The sequence below is a fragment of the Coregonus clupeaformis genome, chromosome 7, assembly GCF_020615455.1.
Source record: "Coregonus clupeaformis isolate EN_2021a chromosome 7, ASM2061545v1, whole genome shotgun sequence".
NCBI classification, from domain to species: domain Eukaryota; kingdom Metazoa; phylum Chordata; class Actinopteri; order Salmoniformes; family Salmonidae; genus Coregonus; species Coregonus clupeaformis.
In genome coordinates, this window is record NC_059198.1 from 6,256,346 (window position 1) to 6,271,270 (window position 14,925).

The 14,925-nt window shown below is 46.8% G+C and overlaps 1 protein-coding gene across 2 annotated transcripts in view; it reads right to left on the bottom strand.

Moving 5' to 3' along the window:
* Positions 1-14,925, bottom strand: part of LOC121568851 (adhesion G protein-coupled receptor L1) — a 165,138-nt gene that overhangs the window by 18,991 nt on the left and 131,222 nt on the right. For both annotated transcript variants that reach the window (XM_041879305.1, XM_041879304.1), the window contains 9 exons: positions 7,624-7,831; positions 6,992-7,256; positions 6,381-6,708; positions 5,350-5,646; positions 3,589-3,692; positions 2,959-3,144; positions 2,643-2,681; positions 1,146-1,326; positions 840-962 (listed from right to left, as the gene is read on the bottom strand). In XM_041879305.1, the coding sequence (XP_041735239.1) occupies positions 840-962; positions 1,146-1,326; positions 2,643-2,681; positions 2,959-3,144; positions 3,589-3,692; positions 5,350-5,646; positions 6,381-6,708; positions 6,992-7,256; positions 7,624-7,831 (1,731 nt within the window). The remainder of the gene's footprint in view (positions 1-839; positions 963-1,145; positions 1,327-2,642; positions 2,682-2,958; positions 3,145-3,588; positions 3,693-5,349; positions 5,647-6,380; positions 6,709-6,991; positions 7,257-7,623; positions 7,832-14,925) is intronic.

Below are 14,925 nucleotides of genomic sequence, written 5' to 3' on the forward strand. Positions count from 1 at the left end.
AGAGAAAAAAGAAACATAAATAGTGTGTGAGGGGAGCACAATAAGGAGAAACGAGAGGGAAGGGGGAAGGAGAGAAAGACAGAGAGAAAAGAGAAAGAGGTAAAGGAGAGGGAAAGGAGAAATTGAAAAAAGAGAAGACAGAAATAGCGAGAGAGGACAGGGGAATAATAAGGGGGGAAGGAGGAAAGGGAGAGAGACAGAGAGAGAGAGAGTTAGTGAAGGTTAGAATGATGGTAAGAACCGTTTCATTTTGACTGGTGGGAAAGAGGGGAGATTTAATGTGGAGGGCAATGGAACATTCATCCCTCAAGCATTCACAGATCTCCTATTATTCCATATGAATTTTTCATGTGCGTTTGTTTCAATCATTCTAATCTCGTTCCCACTGCAGAGCCGAGCGCTGACAGAAAACAGAAAAGGGGGAGAGGGAGGGATGGGTGGGGGACTGGAGGGAGGGAGAGGAGGAATGGAGGGAGGGAGGGGGGGGGCTTGAAGCGGAAGAAGAGATGAGAGAGGGGGATAAGATGGTGGAGAGACAGAGCGAGGGAGAGAGAGAGAGCTGAGATTGCTCTGTCAGGCTGTGGGTGATAGTCATTTACACGCCTCTCCAGCTATTCTATTAGGAGCGCTGTTAGGAAACCATCAAGGAAGAAATGGTCTCAGCGCTTTTATTAATCTGATTGGCCTGTTATTATGAACCAATAACTTGGTCAACCGCATGCAGATTACTTTAGACTCGCATTGACCGGGAGATCCCCGAGCCCATATTTCAGGTCATGAAGTGACCGGAGCGCTGTAGGATTTGACTGTGATGTGATGACCGTGATAAGGTTACTGACCATTGCGGCTGTACTGTTTGATGGTGGAGGCAGAGAGCTGGATGGTGCTGTCGCTCACGTAGTTCTGAGGAAAGGACAAGTCCTGCAGGTCCATTTCTGTGTTCAACACGTGCACCTCCAGATCTAAGATACACACACAGGCACGTGGGAACAAAGGGTTAGAGTTATTCTGCTTTGCCAGGATATTGAGCATGCCCCGCTCTACACCTATCCACACATCTACTGTAATTACTATTGCTAGTAATTACAATTACTAATCACACACATGCATGCACCCCACTGCTTCCATTTCCCCCGGTTTCTTACCAATATTGGGTGCCCGGTCAGTGAAGAGGTTGCCGTACATGTTGTTGGCCAATAGGAAGGCTCCTTTCTCCAGGACGTCCAATAGCATGGTGGCGGTGTGGGCCTGCTCCGTAGTGTTCATGTCCTGCCATGACTCCAGAGCCTCTGTACGCAGCAGGTTGTCCACTGTCTGCACTACCGCCTGGCAACACAGAGGGGGCGCTAAGGTTAACACTTCTGTATTACACTGCATTACATTACACATGCTACTGCTGTACAATACATTAACTGCTGCTCTACTCTTATAGTAGACGGTTGACCTGTTATCCAATTTATAACAGAGGCCTGTATGTTTGATTCATTGTGTGATTCTCTTGTACTATACAAGCCTACATGTTTGATTCATCGTGTGATTCTCTTGCACTATACAGGCCTGTATGTTTGATTCATTGTGTGATTCTCTTGTACTATACAAGCCTACATGTTTGATTCATCGTGTGATTCTCTTGCACTATACAGGCCTATATGACACGTACAGGGTCAAATGATTATTTTCAATTTTACAGTGGAAGGGAGAGAATTACAGTTACACTTCTCTGCTCTTTACACAATCACCATACATTTTCAATAACACTAAACCTATTAAAAGCATTCTATATATATTTACCATATAGTGTATTACACCTATGTTGCTTCATAAGCTACAGTACAACCAATGCTAAAAAAGGGCGGTCTAGTTACACACTACAACACAGCATACTTTGCATTGATCGACCACTGTATGTATTTTATTCCAATGCACAACAGACAGGTCAAGGAACACATATGCTGCAGAATAAAATAAATCATTCATATGTAGAAATACATCATACATACTATGATATCACACACAGGATCATTTCATACTATCAAATTACCGCTTACACATAGCCAGATATATCACACTATACTGAACCATACACAGCCAAGGCTCATACAGCAACGTATATATCACCATAGTAACATTACAGTGAAACCTAGCCGAAATATGTCACAAAAACATTACTTCTCTTCTATTACTCCGACCCACATTTCAGAGATATACTATGAACATGAGGAACACTACAAAGCAACTAGCAGCCTGAGGAAATATTACAACAACATTTAAATGAAGCATCCACAGAGAGATATCAGCCATACAGTGCATGCACACACTCACTCACACACACACACACACACACACACACACACACACACACACACACACACACACACACACACACACACACACACACACACACACACACAGACACACACACACACACACACACACACACCACTGCACTGCGCTCCACCAGCAACTAGAATGATTATAAACACATGACATGATATATCTCAGCCTAAAGAAATCCTATACAGTACACACATATACTATAGGCTAGTGGTTATCTTTCCCACATGATTCTCAGTAGTCAGTACACTGGTAGGCTAGAAGATATTGTCCCCATTTAAAGTGTTGGGATTAAAGGGGAAAGTTACCTGGATGTAAGCCCGACAGGTCCGCTCTCTCTTCTGGAGCTGAGAGGAGGGAGGACAATAGAATTACTGTACACTTCTATACTGTACTGTAATACCAAGACAATGTCAATGACAAACTGCAAGTCTAGAGGGATTCTATACACTATGGGTCTGTTAGCGTGCATTTTTAAACACCCAGTTCAGTTTGTCTGTGAGTGTGTGTGAATATGTCTGTGTGTTTAAGTGTGAATGTGTGTGTGTGTATGTGTGTGTGTGTGTGTGTGCGTGTATATCTGTATGTTTGTGGTGTGTGTCTGCACATGTGTGTGTCTTCTACCTTGTTGTAGTTGCGTGCGGCTGACTCCTTGTTGCCGGGCCGCAGGGCCTGAAGCTGGGCATCCAGTATGTCCAGCAGCTGTTCCAGCAGACGCACTGACGAGCTGACATCACCAGCGTGGATCCGCCCCCGTGTGTGGTTCACCAACTCCCCAGCTATGTTGGCGGCATTCTCACCACTCTTTATCTACACACAGAGAGACACACACATTTCCACTACTAGGTACTACACTGAGGAGTGTGTGTTGGGGGTTGCTGGTTGACAGTGGTAAGTTGAGGGTGCGGAGTAGACTCAATAAAAATTATTGTAATTCCATTATCTTTAAATATACTTTAAATATACTCAATAAAAATAGACGTATTTTCATTATTTTGACCATACTGGCCTTCCATAGGGTGAATGACTAACTATAGAAAATGGAGGATGAAGAGTGGATGCATTTGAATATGGATGTAGTTGAAATGAGTCATTCTAATGAGTGAAAACCTTAGTGATATGGTGGTGATGGGTTTTAATCAGGAGAGCCTTGGAGACATGCTAATGGCAATGTGCATATGGACACAGACACCCAGGGCCAGAGGCAGGGCCAGAGGCCCCCAACAGAGGGACTAGTAGAGGTGGAGGTCTTACCTTCTGGGCTACCTGGTTGACCCAGGGAGAGGTGCAGTTACTGAGGTCAGGGCCCCGAGGGTTCCACATGACCGGAGCCGCCAAGCACTGGAACGAGGCGATGCCTGGGAGGGCCAGGGAGGAAGAGAGGGATGGAGAGATAATAACCATTAGGTATTGGGCAATTACAGAGAAATAGATTTTAAAGACAAAAAGAAAAGTGCAAAGAGTACGATAGATAAAAAAGAGAAAATGAAATTAACTTTAAATATGCAATACTTTGAGTGGTTCGGCGGAGGAGAGAAAAGAGAGGGAGGAGGGAGGAGGAAATGTGTGAGAGAAAATGGGGCAGAAGTGGAAAGATGAAATAATGTGTAGGACAGAAAGAGAAAGAAGGAGAAGGGAGGAAGGGGTAGGCTTTCAAATGAGTTGGCTATAAGTACATGGCTTTAAAGGAACACAAATTCACACAAACGTGCGCTACACACACACACACACACAAACATACAGCCCCCCCACACACACACACCCCTCCACTCACACACACACCAAAGACGGCGCCATCAGGCATCGTCTCTCATCTGCGAGAATAACACCTCGAGGGAGGGACCTCCCACCACCCCTCGTTTTCAGCTAAGTTTTCTGTTTAGTTAGGCGAGTTCAGAGAGAGGACAACACACTGGGATCAACCAGGGAAGGGTCTTTCCACTGCCGTTACACAAACAGCTCCAAACAGGGAACAACAGAAGAGAGGGGAGAAGAGAGAGGGAGGGAGAGAGAAAAGAGGGAGAGAGGGAGACAGAAGAAGGGAGAAGACAGAGAGACAACACCTCCCTCTCTCCCTCCGCTCCCTCCTCTCCTCCATCTAGCGCAGATTGGGTTTGAAAGCTCTGCCAAGACATGGCAATTAAGCCAGCTGCTAATTTAGCGTTACTGTTGTTGTCAGAGATGAGAGAGAGCAAGAGAGAGAGGGGGAGAGAGAGAGAGAGAGAGAGAGAGAGAGAGAGAGAGAGAGAGAGAGAGAGAGAGAGAGAGAGAGAGAGAGAGAGAGAGAGAGAGAGAGAGAGAGAGAGAGAGAGAGAGAGAGAGAGAGAGAGAGAGAGAGAGAGAGAGAGAGAGAGAGAGAGAGAAGAGAGAGAAAGAGAGAGAGAGAGAGAGAGAGAGAGAGAACACAGAAAAGCAAAAAGAAATGGAGGGGGGTGGTGGTAAAAGATATTGTATTCTTTTCAAGAACTAGAGAGGGATATTTTATGCTTGCATGTTTGGAGTTATAGAAGCTAGCATGAAGGGAGGTGTATCCTGTTTTGTTCAGTCTTTCATTTCATTATTCCACACTTTCACTTGGCTATCCCTGTTTCGCTGTGAAACGACTCTTTCATTTGGAGAGGCGAAGAGAGAAGGACGGGCTTTCATGTAGAGGGAGTCCTCTGGGACCCTGCTGCTGAGACCAACACTGGGACAGGAAAGGAGAGGGGGAGACAACACAGCCAGCCAGGGGAAAAACAAGAGCTGCAGCACAAACACACATACACACACACTGAAACAGAGAGACACTGGAAAACACACACACGTGCACTCACACACGCAGAAATACACACAAACAAACAAAAAAACACACACATATGTATGTGTATTCACATGTGTACGTGAGCGCGTACAAAAAACTAACAAAAACCACACACACACACACGCATGCACAACCACACACACCAACTCAAATAACCACACACTGATACATAGGAAACACACAGTAAAAGTCCCGCTGAGCAGGTCAGTCCTCACCTAGTGATCCTTTAGGACAGGGGCGGTCCACGGTCTCTCCTCTCTGGGTGGAGGGCCACTGCACCCCTCTGGCCACTCTTGCCTCACACACCTGGGGCTCAGGGCCATGGACGGGCGGGCGGGGTGGCCGCCTGGTGACTGGTACGGTAGCTGTGATTGGCCGCAGGTCAGGGCCCTTGTTGATAGCGCCAATGGGGTGAGAGGTGGGGGCCAGGGGGCGGGTGGTAGCAGGACTAGAACTGGAGGTGAAGGGTCGGGCTGGAGTGGTGCTGGTTACCTGAGTGGTCGTCAGAGGGCCTGAAAGAGAGAGATACGTGGGGGGGGGGGGATTGATTTAGTTTAGTTTAACAACACACAATAAAGCACATTTATAAATAAAATAATTGAGAATGACAAAATAAAGTCAAAGATTTAAATAGCGAAAGAGTGAGAGACAAAAAAAGGGAAATAAAATAAAACAGATAGAATGAAAGTTGGGAGAGGGGAATAGAGAAAGTGAAGAAAAGAGAGAAAGGCACATAAAAAAAGAGACAGAGAGAGAGAGAGAGAGAGAGAGAGAGAGAGAGAGAGAGACAGAGAGACAGAGAGACAGAGAGAGAGAGAGAGAGAGAGAGAGGGAGAGAGAGAGAGACAGTTACCGACTTTAACAACCAACTCTAATGCATCCATAAAAGTAACACATCCCAACTACAAAATCTCAACTGATAAAACACCCACTCTCCTCTAACCACACTGGGACAAGACTGTCTGTCTGCCTCTGTCTCTGTCTCTGTCTCTCTCTCTCTCTCTCTCTCTCTCTCTCTCTCTCTCAGGGCCAAATAGTAACTCCAGATAGGCCTGCATCGCTCAAATATTCACCCAAAACACAATGGATAATTAATCTGAAAATGCAAGTCAAGTACAAGTGGGCGAACAGGTGGTGATTTGCATTTGTGCAAATATCCCACTACAACTGACATCAATGGACAAGTTATACCAGAAATAAAGGTACACTGTACACACACATCTCAAGACTCTATGCGTTGACTCACCAGTGGTGGGGTCCGGTGGTCCGAACTCCAGCGGGTATCTCAGAACATTATAGTTGTTCCAGATGTAGAGCTGGTTGTCTCTGGGGTTATAGTCCACGGAGGAGACGTACTGGTAGGGGTTAGGGAAGGGGATGTGGACGGGCTCCTCCCGGGCACGGTTAGTGTTGTAGGCGTAAAGGATCAGGTCCCCGCCGGCCTCACTGTCGTCGTCCTGGTAGACGCTCCGCACGGCGTAGAGCACGCCGCACGCCATGAAGGCATTGGACGCCAGACGCTTGTCGAAGCTGGTCTCCCAGGTGCCCTCAAAGCGCAGGGTGTACGGGTTCACCTGGGAGGAGGAGGAGGAGGGGGGAGGGGACGAAGGTAACCATAAATATATCTCAAACTATAGAAGAAACTGTAGAATATCACCCATTCTTAAACTTTCAATCCTGGTGTTATGGTGATAAACTCAAAAAAGTGTATTTATGACCTTTTCTCTCCTCAAATATACAAACAAATCAATTAGGCCGACTTTAGTTGAGCTTAGAAATGTCCACTCCAACTCCATCACCCTCTTACTCTCCTCCCTCTTCTATTCCCATCATCCTCCTCTCCTCTCCTCCACCCACCTGGCTGACCACCAGTCGTCCGTTGTTGGACTCGGTGGCATAGATGACCCACAGCCCGTTCTCGTCCACCGCCAGGTCGATATCGCTCTTCCCACCCCAGCGGTAGGGCGATGTGTCGTGGTAGTTGGCGTTGGCGATAATGGCCTCGCCGCTTTTGATGCGTGTGCGCAGGTCGTACTTGACCATGTTGCGTGTGCGCTCCTTATTGTAGAACACGGCGCCATCGTACACCACGAAGCCTGTGCCGTCAACACGGTTCGGCAACCTATAGGAGGGGAAGAAGTGGGTGGACAGAATATAACAAGAGAAGCAATAACCAATGAGCTTTTGGGCTGTGACCGGCTCAACCCATAAGCACATGTCCAAAGAGACCAACAGTATGACCACATGCATTATACCAGTGGTTCTCATACTTCTCATGGAGCACAAGAAAAAACATTTATTTCACTAAATTAATTGGACTTCACACCGACCCCTGAGGTGCCCCTCCAGTGGTCCACAGATCACCACAGGACCCCATGGAACCCACACTGCCATTCACCATCCATCTACAGCAGTATTCAAATAAATCAATGCAGAGGCAGAGGGATTATTTGATGTGAACTGGCGGCGGGGGGGGTCGCGGTGCTCACTTGTAGGTGGTGGTGGCGCGGTTCTGTCTGAAGTCGTCCCATGAGGCGTACTCATACAGCATGTCGGTGCGGTAGGGAGTCCAAGGCATGACATAGAGCCGGTCACCTGACTGCAGGGGGTCCTTACACCACGCCCCCGACTGATGCTCTGCCTCCTGCAGCGAGCTGGCCGCCTGCACCCGCAGCAGTGTGCCCGGACACACAAAGACTGGAGGAGAGTGGAAAGAGAGAGAGAGGGAGAGAGAGAGAGAGAGAGAGAGAGAGAGAGAGAGAGAGAGAGAGAGAGAGAGAGAGAGAGAGAGAGCGACGGAGAGAGAGAGAGAGAGAGAGAGAGACGGAGAGAGAGAGAGAGAGAGAGAGAGAGAGAGAGAGAGAGAGAGAGAGAGAGAGAGTGAGAGATGGAGAGAGGGGTAGGGATATAAAAGGAGCAATGTAAGATACAGGAGTATATCAAGGAGATGATGAGGGGGAAAAGGAAAGAGAGAGATGAGGAAGAGGAGTGGGGACAAAGAAAGGGGTAGAAGATGGAATGAGAGTATTGTGGGGAAAGAGACGGGGAGAGATGTTCAAGATAAAAAGTTTGAGATTTGAGGAGAGGGAGACAAAGAAAACAAAAGAATAATGGGGGGGAGAGAGAGAGAGAGAGAGAGAGAGAGAGAGAGAGAGAGAGAGAGAGAGAGAGAGAGAGAGAGAGAGAGCGAGAGGAATGAGGTGAGATTCATTATCAGATCAAAAATGAAGGAATACAAAAAGCTCATTTGTTAAATATCAGCATTGAGGCCTAAGAGCTGCCGGTAGCTAGGTAAATTCCTAGCTGCTGCTGCCCAGATAGGGTATTCTACCTGATTAATCTTGGCCTACTTCTTGCATTTACATTGCAAGAAGCTCAGTATTCCTGCTCTGTGGTAAGAAATAACAGTATGAGTTTTAGAGTGTTGTATAAGTACAGGTGGTTGGATCTCAGTCAAGAGTAATGCCATGAAACAGTCTGGGGTAGAAAATAAGAGTCTGGCCAGGGTCCCCTTCTTCTGTTGTTGCAATCCATTCTTCACACACACACACACACACACACACACACACACACACACACACACACACACACACACACACACACACACACACACACACACACACACACACACACACACACACACACACACACACACACACACACACACACACACACACACACACACACACACACACACACACACGCACACACACACACACTCCCCCCTCCCTTGACACACACACACACACACATTCTGCCTCCTCCCCTCCTTCCTCCCCTTCCTGTGTCTCATAGCTCTCTCCTGGAGGTCACCCACTGGGGACTGCTGTAAATTGGCTGGCTGACGCACTTTCTCTCTCAGCCAGATAGTGTCTGCCCTGGGACCAGAGGACTGTCAGGTGGGCCGGGAGGGGAACTGGGCGGAGGAGGGTGGTGGGGAGGGGGATCTATGGAAAAAAGCTGCTGGCATCATTAGCACGGTCACACGGTGACATCACAGGAGACTCCGTGGGCACGTCAGAGCGATGGGGACACTACAGGGACACTACAGGGATACTACAGGGACAGTACAGGGACACTACAGGGACAGTACAGGGACACTACAGAATGAAAGAGCCGAACAGAGGACTCCCTGTCTAAGTTATTGATGTGTCCTGGCCCCAGCAGCCCAGCCAGTCAGTGTGTTGAGAACAGAGGACAGGAAACAGCCTCACAGAGCAGACTCACACTGGTCACGTTACGACTGAACGGACCCGTGGTCTAATTGGTCACTGCAGGGGCGTTTAGACATAGTCAACACACACACACATATGCACATACACAAACATTGCTGTCAGATTTACTAGGATGGAACTAAGCCTAGGATGCTCCATCCTTGGAAATGCTGCATACCGTAGGAGATGGTAGCATTTCTGAGAATGGAACGTTTAGGGAAAATGTGTTTTTTTCCTTTATGTGCCTCTCTTTTTTATGGTTTGAGGAAATGTGTGCTGCTCACAATATTAGTAGCAATTTGTTATGTGTCTCTATGCCTCTCTTCCTACACTGGTTGAATCTACGTTGTTTCCAGGTAATTTCAATGAAATTACATTGAACCAACGCAGAATAGATGTTGAATTGACGTCTGTGCCCAGTGGGAAGTGTTAGTCTCTGAGAAGTGTGTGGCTGTGTGCTGTGCCTCAGTGATGATACTGTTGTTGTGTCTGAGGGGACTCAGCAGGGATTCATATCTTACGTCAAAACATGAATCAAATCAAGCCTGGGCGGAAACAAACACACATTGAATAGAGGGGCTTCACAAAGGGACTGTCATGCTCCATTGTTAAAACAAGCAGCCGAGGAGCTACAGTGGTTGATCTAAGAATGGTTCCAGTAGCAGGGGTGTTCTAGAGTGCTGGGGAGCCCCATAGTTATTAGAGTTATTAACGTAGGCAGTGGCACCCCCGTAGAGTTGAACATATTAACATTGGTACAGCCCACTGGTTTTGGGGAACCCTCAAGGGTCAATGTGTAATTTGAATCTATTTCTAGTCCTCATCAATAGTGACTTTGTCAGGTATACCTCCATTTTCTTTATCTCTATTTTTATAACATTTCCTGCAATCTTATAAAACATCCAACAAAACTAGCTCAGGGATAAATGGCTGAATAAACTATACTATTGACAAAACTGTGATGAGGATAGAAAAACACAATTGGGACACTGCAACAAAAGCATCAAAGTAAAGAGGAGTAGAGAAATGAAGAGCAGGCAGAACAAACAGCTCCATGTAGGTGACCCATAAACAAAGACAGAACATCCTCCTGCCTCAAGGTAGGATAAAGGACAGACCAGCACAGGCGTGCTACTGTCCTGTCTCTAGTCACGCACACAACACAGGACATACGGACGGACATGCAGACAAATGGACGACCTGCATTTACACCAAAACAACCAAAAAGTGTATGGTGGGAGTCTATATCCGCAAAGAGTCCATAAGTACTGTACAGACCAGCCTTGGATTACAGAGTGCTAGGTAATAAAACACTAATAGCTAGTGCAGTGTACTGTCAAGGGCTACCTTTAATCCACAATGCTGACTTGTATTCATATTGGGAAAGGAAGGGAAAGGGGATACCTAGTCAGTTGTACAACTGAATGCATTCAACTGAAATGTGTCTTCCGCATTTAACCCAACCCCTCTGAATCAGAGAGGTGCGGGGGGCTGCCTTAATCGAAGTCCACGTCTTCGGTGCCCGGGGAACAGTGGGTTAACTGCCTTGCTCGGGCAGAACGACAGATATTTACCTTGTCAGCTCGGGGATTCGATCCAGCAACCTTTCGGTTACTGGCCCAATTGGGTTCTCTATCTACGGTGAATCACAAGAGGTTTAACAGATATTCATGGGTCAAATCATTCATCTCAATAATAAATTGACAGCACCATTACCCTGAATCGGCTTCACACTATACAGTACCATAGTCAACATTACTGTATAACAGGGTATTGCAGCAAACAGTAAGGGCTACTCCTATGTGTTTTTTCCTGTTATTCTCTCTGTCCCTCTACAGTCTGCAGATAGTAACTCTAACATGGCTCTCTGGCTCTGCTTATTCTAATTAGCTGGGTGTTGGGTGGGCTGGCAGGGCCGGGTGTCAGCAGGGCTCATCACTGGACTGGCCTCCCTGGCGGTCACACTGAGCTGCCACTGACACACACAGACCAGAGAAAAGAAAGAGAGAGAGGTTCACTCGCACGCACACAAAAACAGAGGGAGCCGCTCCACTCCACACCCTGCCTGGGAGGCTTCATTAACTCTGACCTGTTCTTTCAGCCAGCATGCCCTCTTCCTGTTTATTCTCTCTCTGTATGGACAGCCTGACCTCCCAGGCAGCCACACCCTGCTAACACACACTACCACACAGCCTATTATTATTAGGACCAGCACTTTTTGAATTAGGTATTAGGGATGGGATATGAGGTATTAGGGATGGGATATTAGGGATCGGACTAGGTATTATCCTAGTCTGGCCTAGAACAGGTTAGCCTGAGTCAAATTGAGCTTCTGGGATTAGTTGAGATTGTTAGATTAGATTAAATACATTTTTAGGAGCCGTGGAAATCTGGTCTGGCACGATCAGAGCAGTCACGGTCCAATGGAGCCACACCACTAGCCAGTATAACCAAACCTACTGTACTGTAATACAATTTACCTTATCAAGGATTAATAACCAACCTTCATGGTTTTATCTGCTATGTACAGGTATGCATCACAATTGGCACCCTATTCCCTATAATGTGCACTAAAGTAGTGCACTATATAGGAAATAGGGTGTAATTTGGGACGGGCACTATAACTTCTACTGTATACACTAACGTGCCAATTTTCCTGTATCAGTGAGATTTACAGCAAAATACTGCCATGGAAAAATAATACGAAATTAATTTATCTGCTGTTGTTCCATTTCCCGGCACAATACAATAGGTCAGCAGTGACTGTTTCTCGTCAATATGAGGCTGTGGCATGAATATGATGAAAGGAACAGAATCTCCTTTGAAATGACAGATACTGTACCTTACTACCTTGTTCGGAATAATAATGAACGTTTGATTGGCGATATAGAATTAGATCTAAGCATTGACAGCTTGCTGAGATCATACTGCGTGCCGTTGTGCGCAAATCATTTTAATCCAGCGACTGCTGGGGAATATGTTTCTAATGGTTATCTTCATATAAAATCTGTCATTACATTCTGTATTATAATAAAGCAATCATATCATTCTACTGTGATCATAAGGGGTATAGAGATGTAATGAGATATAGAGATATCTCAATGGAGACTGTACGTGTTTCTAAAATGGCTGTCTTCTTGTTGTTGATGTAATGTGAGGCCATGGGTTGATATGGTTGTTCTGGGGAGCTAAGACACAGCCTAGCATAGCCCAGACCTGACCAGGTCTCTCCTACAGTAGTTTCGCCAGACATACTCTAGAGTCTAGATCTTGGGTTATCTATGTACGTTAGTCTGTCTGGAGAGATTAGTCCTAGAGTATCCCACAGACTGGTTATGGGGAGGTGATGTACAGCCTACCTAGCCCAGGGTCATGGTCGTTAGGACACACATAGTTTTAAAAAGTGAAACCAAAAATGACCGTTTCTCATTGGACAAGTCCAGGTAGTCCCTCCCTGTTTCAGTCTGTTTTCTTCCGTTTGGTGCCTAATGAACAGGACCAAGTAGCCCCTTGACAGACCTGGCCTGGCCACTGAGAGCCTGCTGTTCTAATTGAATCCCACACCTGTTCCTGGCAGGTAACTGCAGCCAACAACCAGCAGGGGGCACAATGGAGCGCCATGAAACCCCTCCTTCAGCATGGGCACTTAATCGTCTGGAAGTAAGAGTACATCTGTGAGTGTGTGTGTGTGTGTGTGTAGGGTGTAGGGTGCAGGTGCGTGTGTGTCGTCACCCGTGAGCATGTTGGTGTGTGTGAGTGCATGCCTGTAGGTGTGCTTGAGAGATAGCAAGCGCCAGAGAGAGAGAGGAGGAAGAAGGAGAAGAGTAAAGGACAGAGTGAGAGTGTATTTTGTGTGTGTAAACAAGAAGAGAGAGAGAGAGAAACGGAGTCAGAGAAGTCAATAGGTTATTTCCTGTGAAATGAGAATAAGAGAGGGAGTGAGTTAATTTTGTGGAGGAGTGAGAGAAAGAGAGAGAGCGAGGTGGGAGTCCCAGATTGTGTCCTGTTCCTTTTGGACAGCAAGGGGGTCAAGGCATGGTGGTCAAAACAGAATACTAACTCACAAATACACACACACACACCTACACCGACACACACAAACCTACACACACAGACACTCATACACACATACCCACACACCACACACTGTACAGACAGAAGGAAGGGTCTGGCACTTTTATCAACCGTCATGTTCACTTCAAGACAAACCCCTTCACTGAGACCAATTGCAGGGCAGCAGGGCCTGGGTAGAGAGAGAAAGTGGCCATTGAAACGTCTTATCTCTGTGAGAGGTGAGCTGACACACTGAGTGGCAGCACAGGTGGTCCTACTGACAGAGCTTCAGAGCTACAGTACACAGGACACTGCCTGCAGGTACAGGTACAGCACTGGAGTGACACTATGACAGGCCATGACGACAGGGACTCAGGTGGCAGGCAATGGGTATAGAGCTCCAGGGTTGTTGGCTGGGTCAATTCCATTTCAATTCAGTCAATTCAGGAAGTCAACAGAAATTCCAATTCCAATTCCAATTTTCCTAATTGCTTTTCATTGTAAGGAAAAGTGAAATTGGATTTTCAGTTTACATCCTGAATTGACTAAATTGAAACAGAATTGACCCCAACCCTGCTGAGCTACTGTAGCGGTCTAGTGAAGCCAGCACCCAGCCAATTTCTGACTCTCTTCATCCCTCTCCTCTCTCTTTCTCCATCCCTTCCTTCCCCAGTGAGGGCTGTCCAGTCATCTGCCAGTGTGTTCTATCTGTGTGTTCTATCTGTCCATAAAGGCCCGTCCAGACTTATTTTTATTCATGGCCACCTGCCTGTGCCAGAGCTCTTTAGCTTTAACAATGTAATGACTTCTCAATGTACAGTCAGTCAGTCAGTTCCCTATCTATCTCCTCTCCCTCTCCTCCCCCACTTTCTCTCCCTCCCCATCGCTCTCCTCTCCCTCTCTCCTTCACTCTCCTCTCTCCTTGCCTGCTGAATAGAATGTCTGAGTGCAGTGGGTCACGTGACTAGGCGTTTGTGTGTGGTGGGTCATTCCTAATGAGGAGCTACTGCCTGTCTCTATAGCGACTGCTCCTCTCTCCCTCTCTCTCTCTCCCTGTCTCTCTCCCTCTCTCTCTTTCTCTCTCTCTCTCCCTCCCTCCATCCTCATTCGCCCACAGAGACACTAAATCAATGGTAAATAAATGTGTCTCTACACTCTTACAAAAAAGGGTTCCAAAGGGGTTCTTCGGCTCTCCCCATAGGATAACCCTTTTTGGTTCCAGGTAGAACCCTCTGTGGGAAGGGTTCAAGATGGAACCCAAAAGGGATCTACCTGGAACCAAAAGAGTTCTAAATGGAACCATAAAGAGTTCTTCAAAGGGTTCTCCTATGGGGACAGCCGAAGAATCCTTATAGGTTCTAGATTGCACCTTTCTTTCTAAGAGTGTAGGTGTGAGGGATACTCCCCCTCCTTTATTCTGTGTACCAGGTCTTATATACTGTAGCTTCCTTTCCCTGTCTCCTTTCCTTCATGATCACTGATTAAAAAGGGCTTGATAGGTGGCAGAAAGATGGTCGACACCTA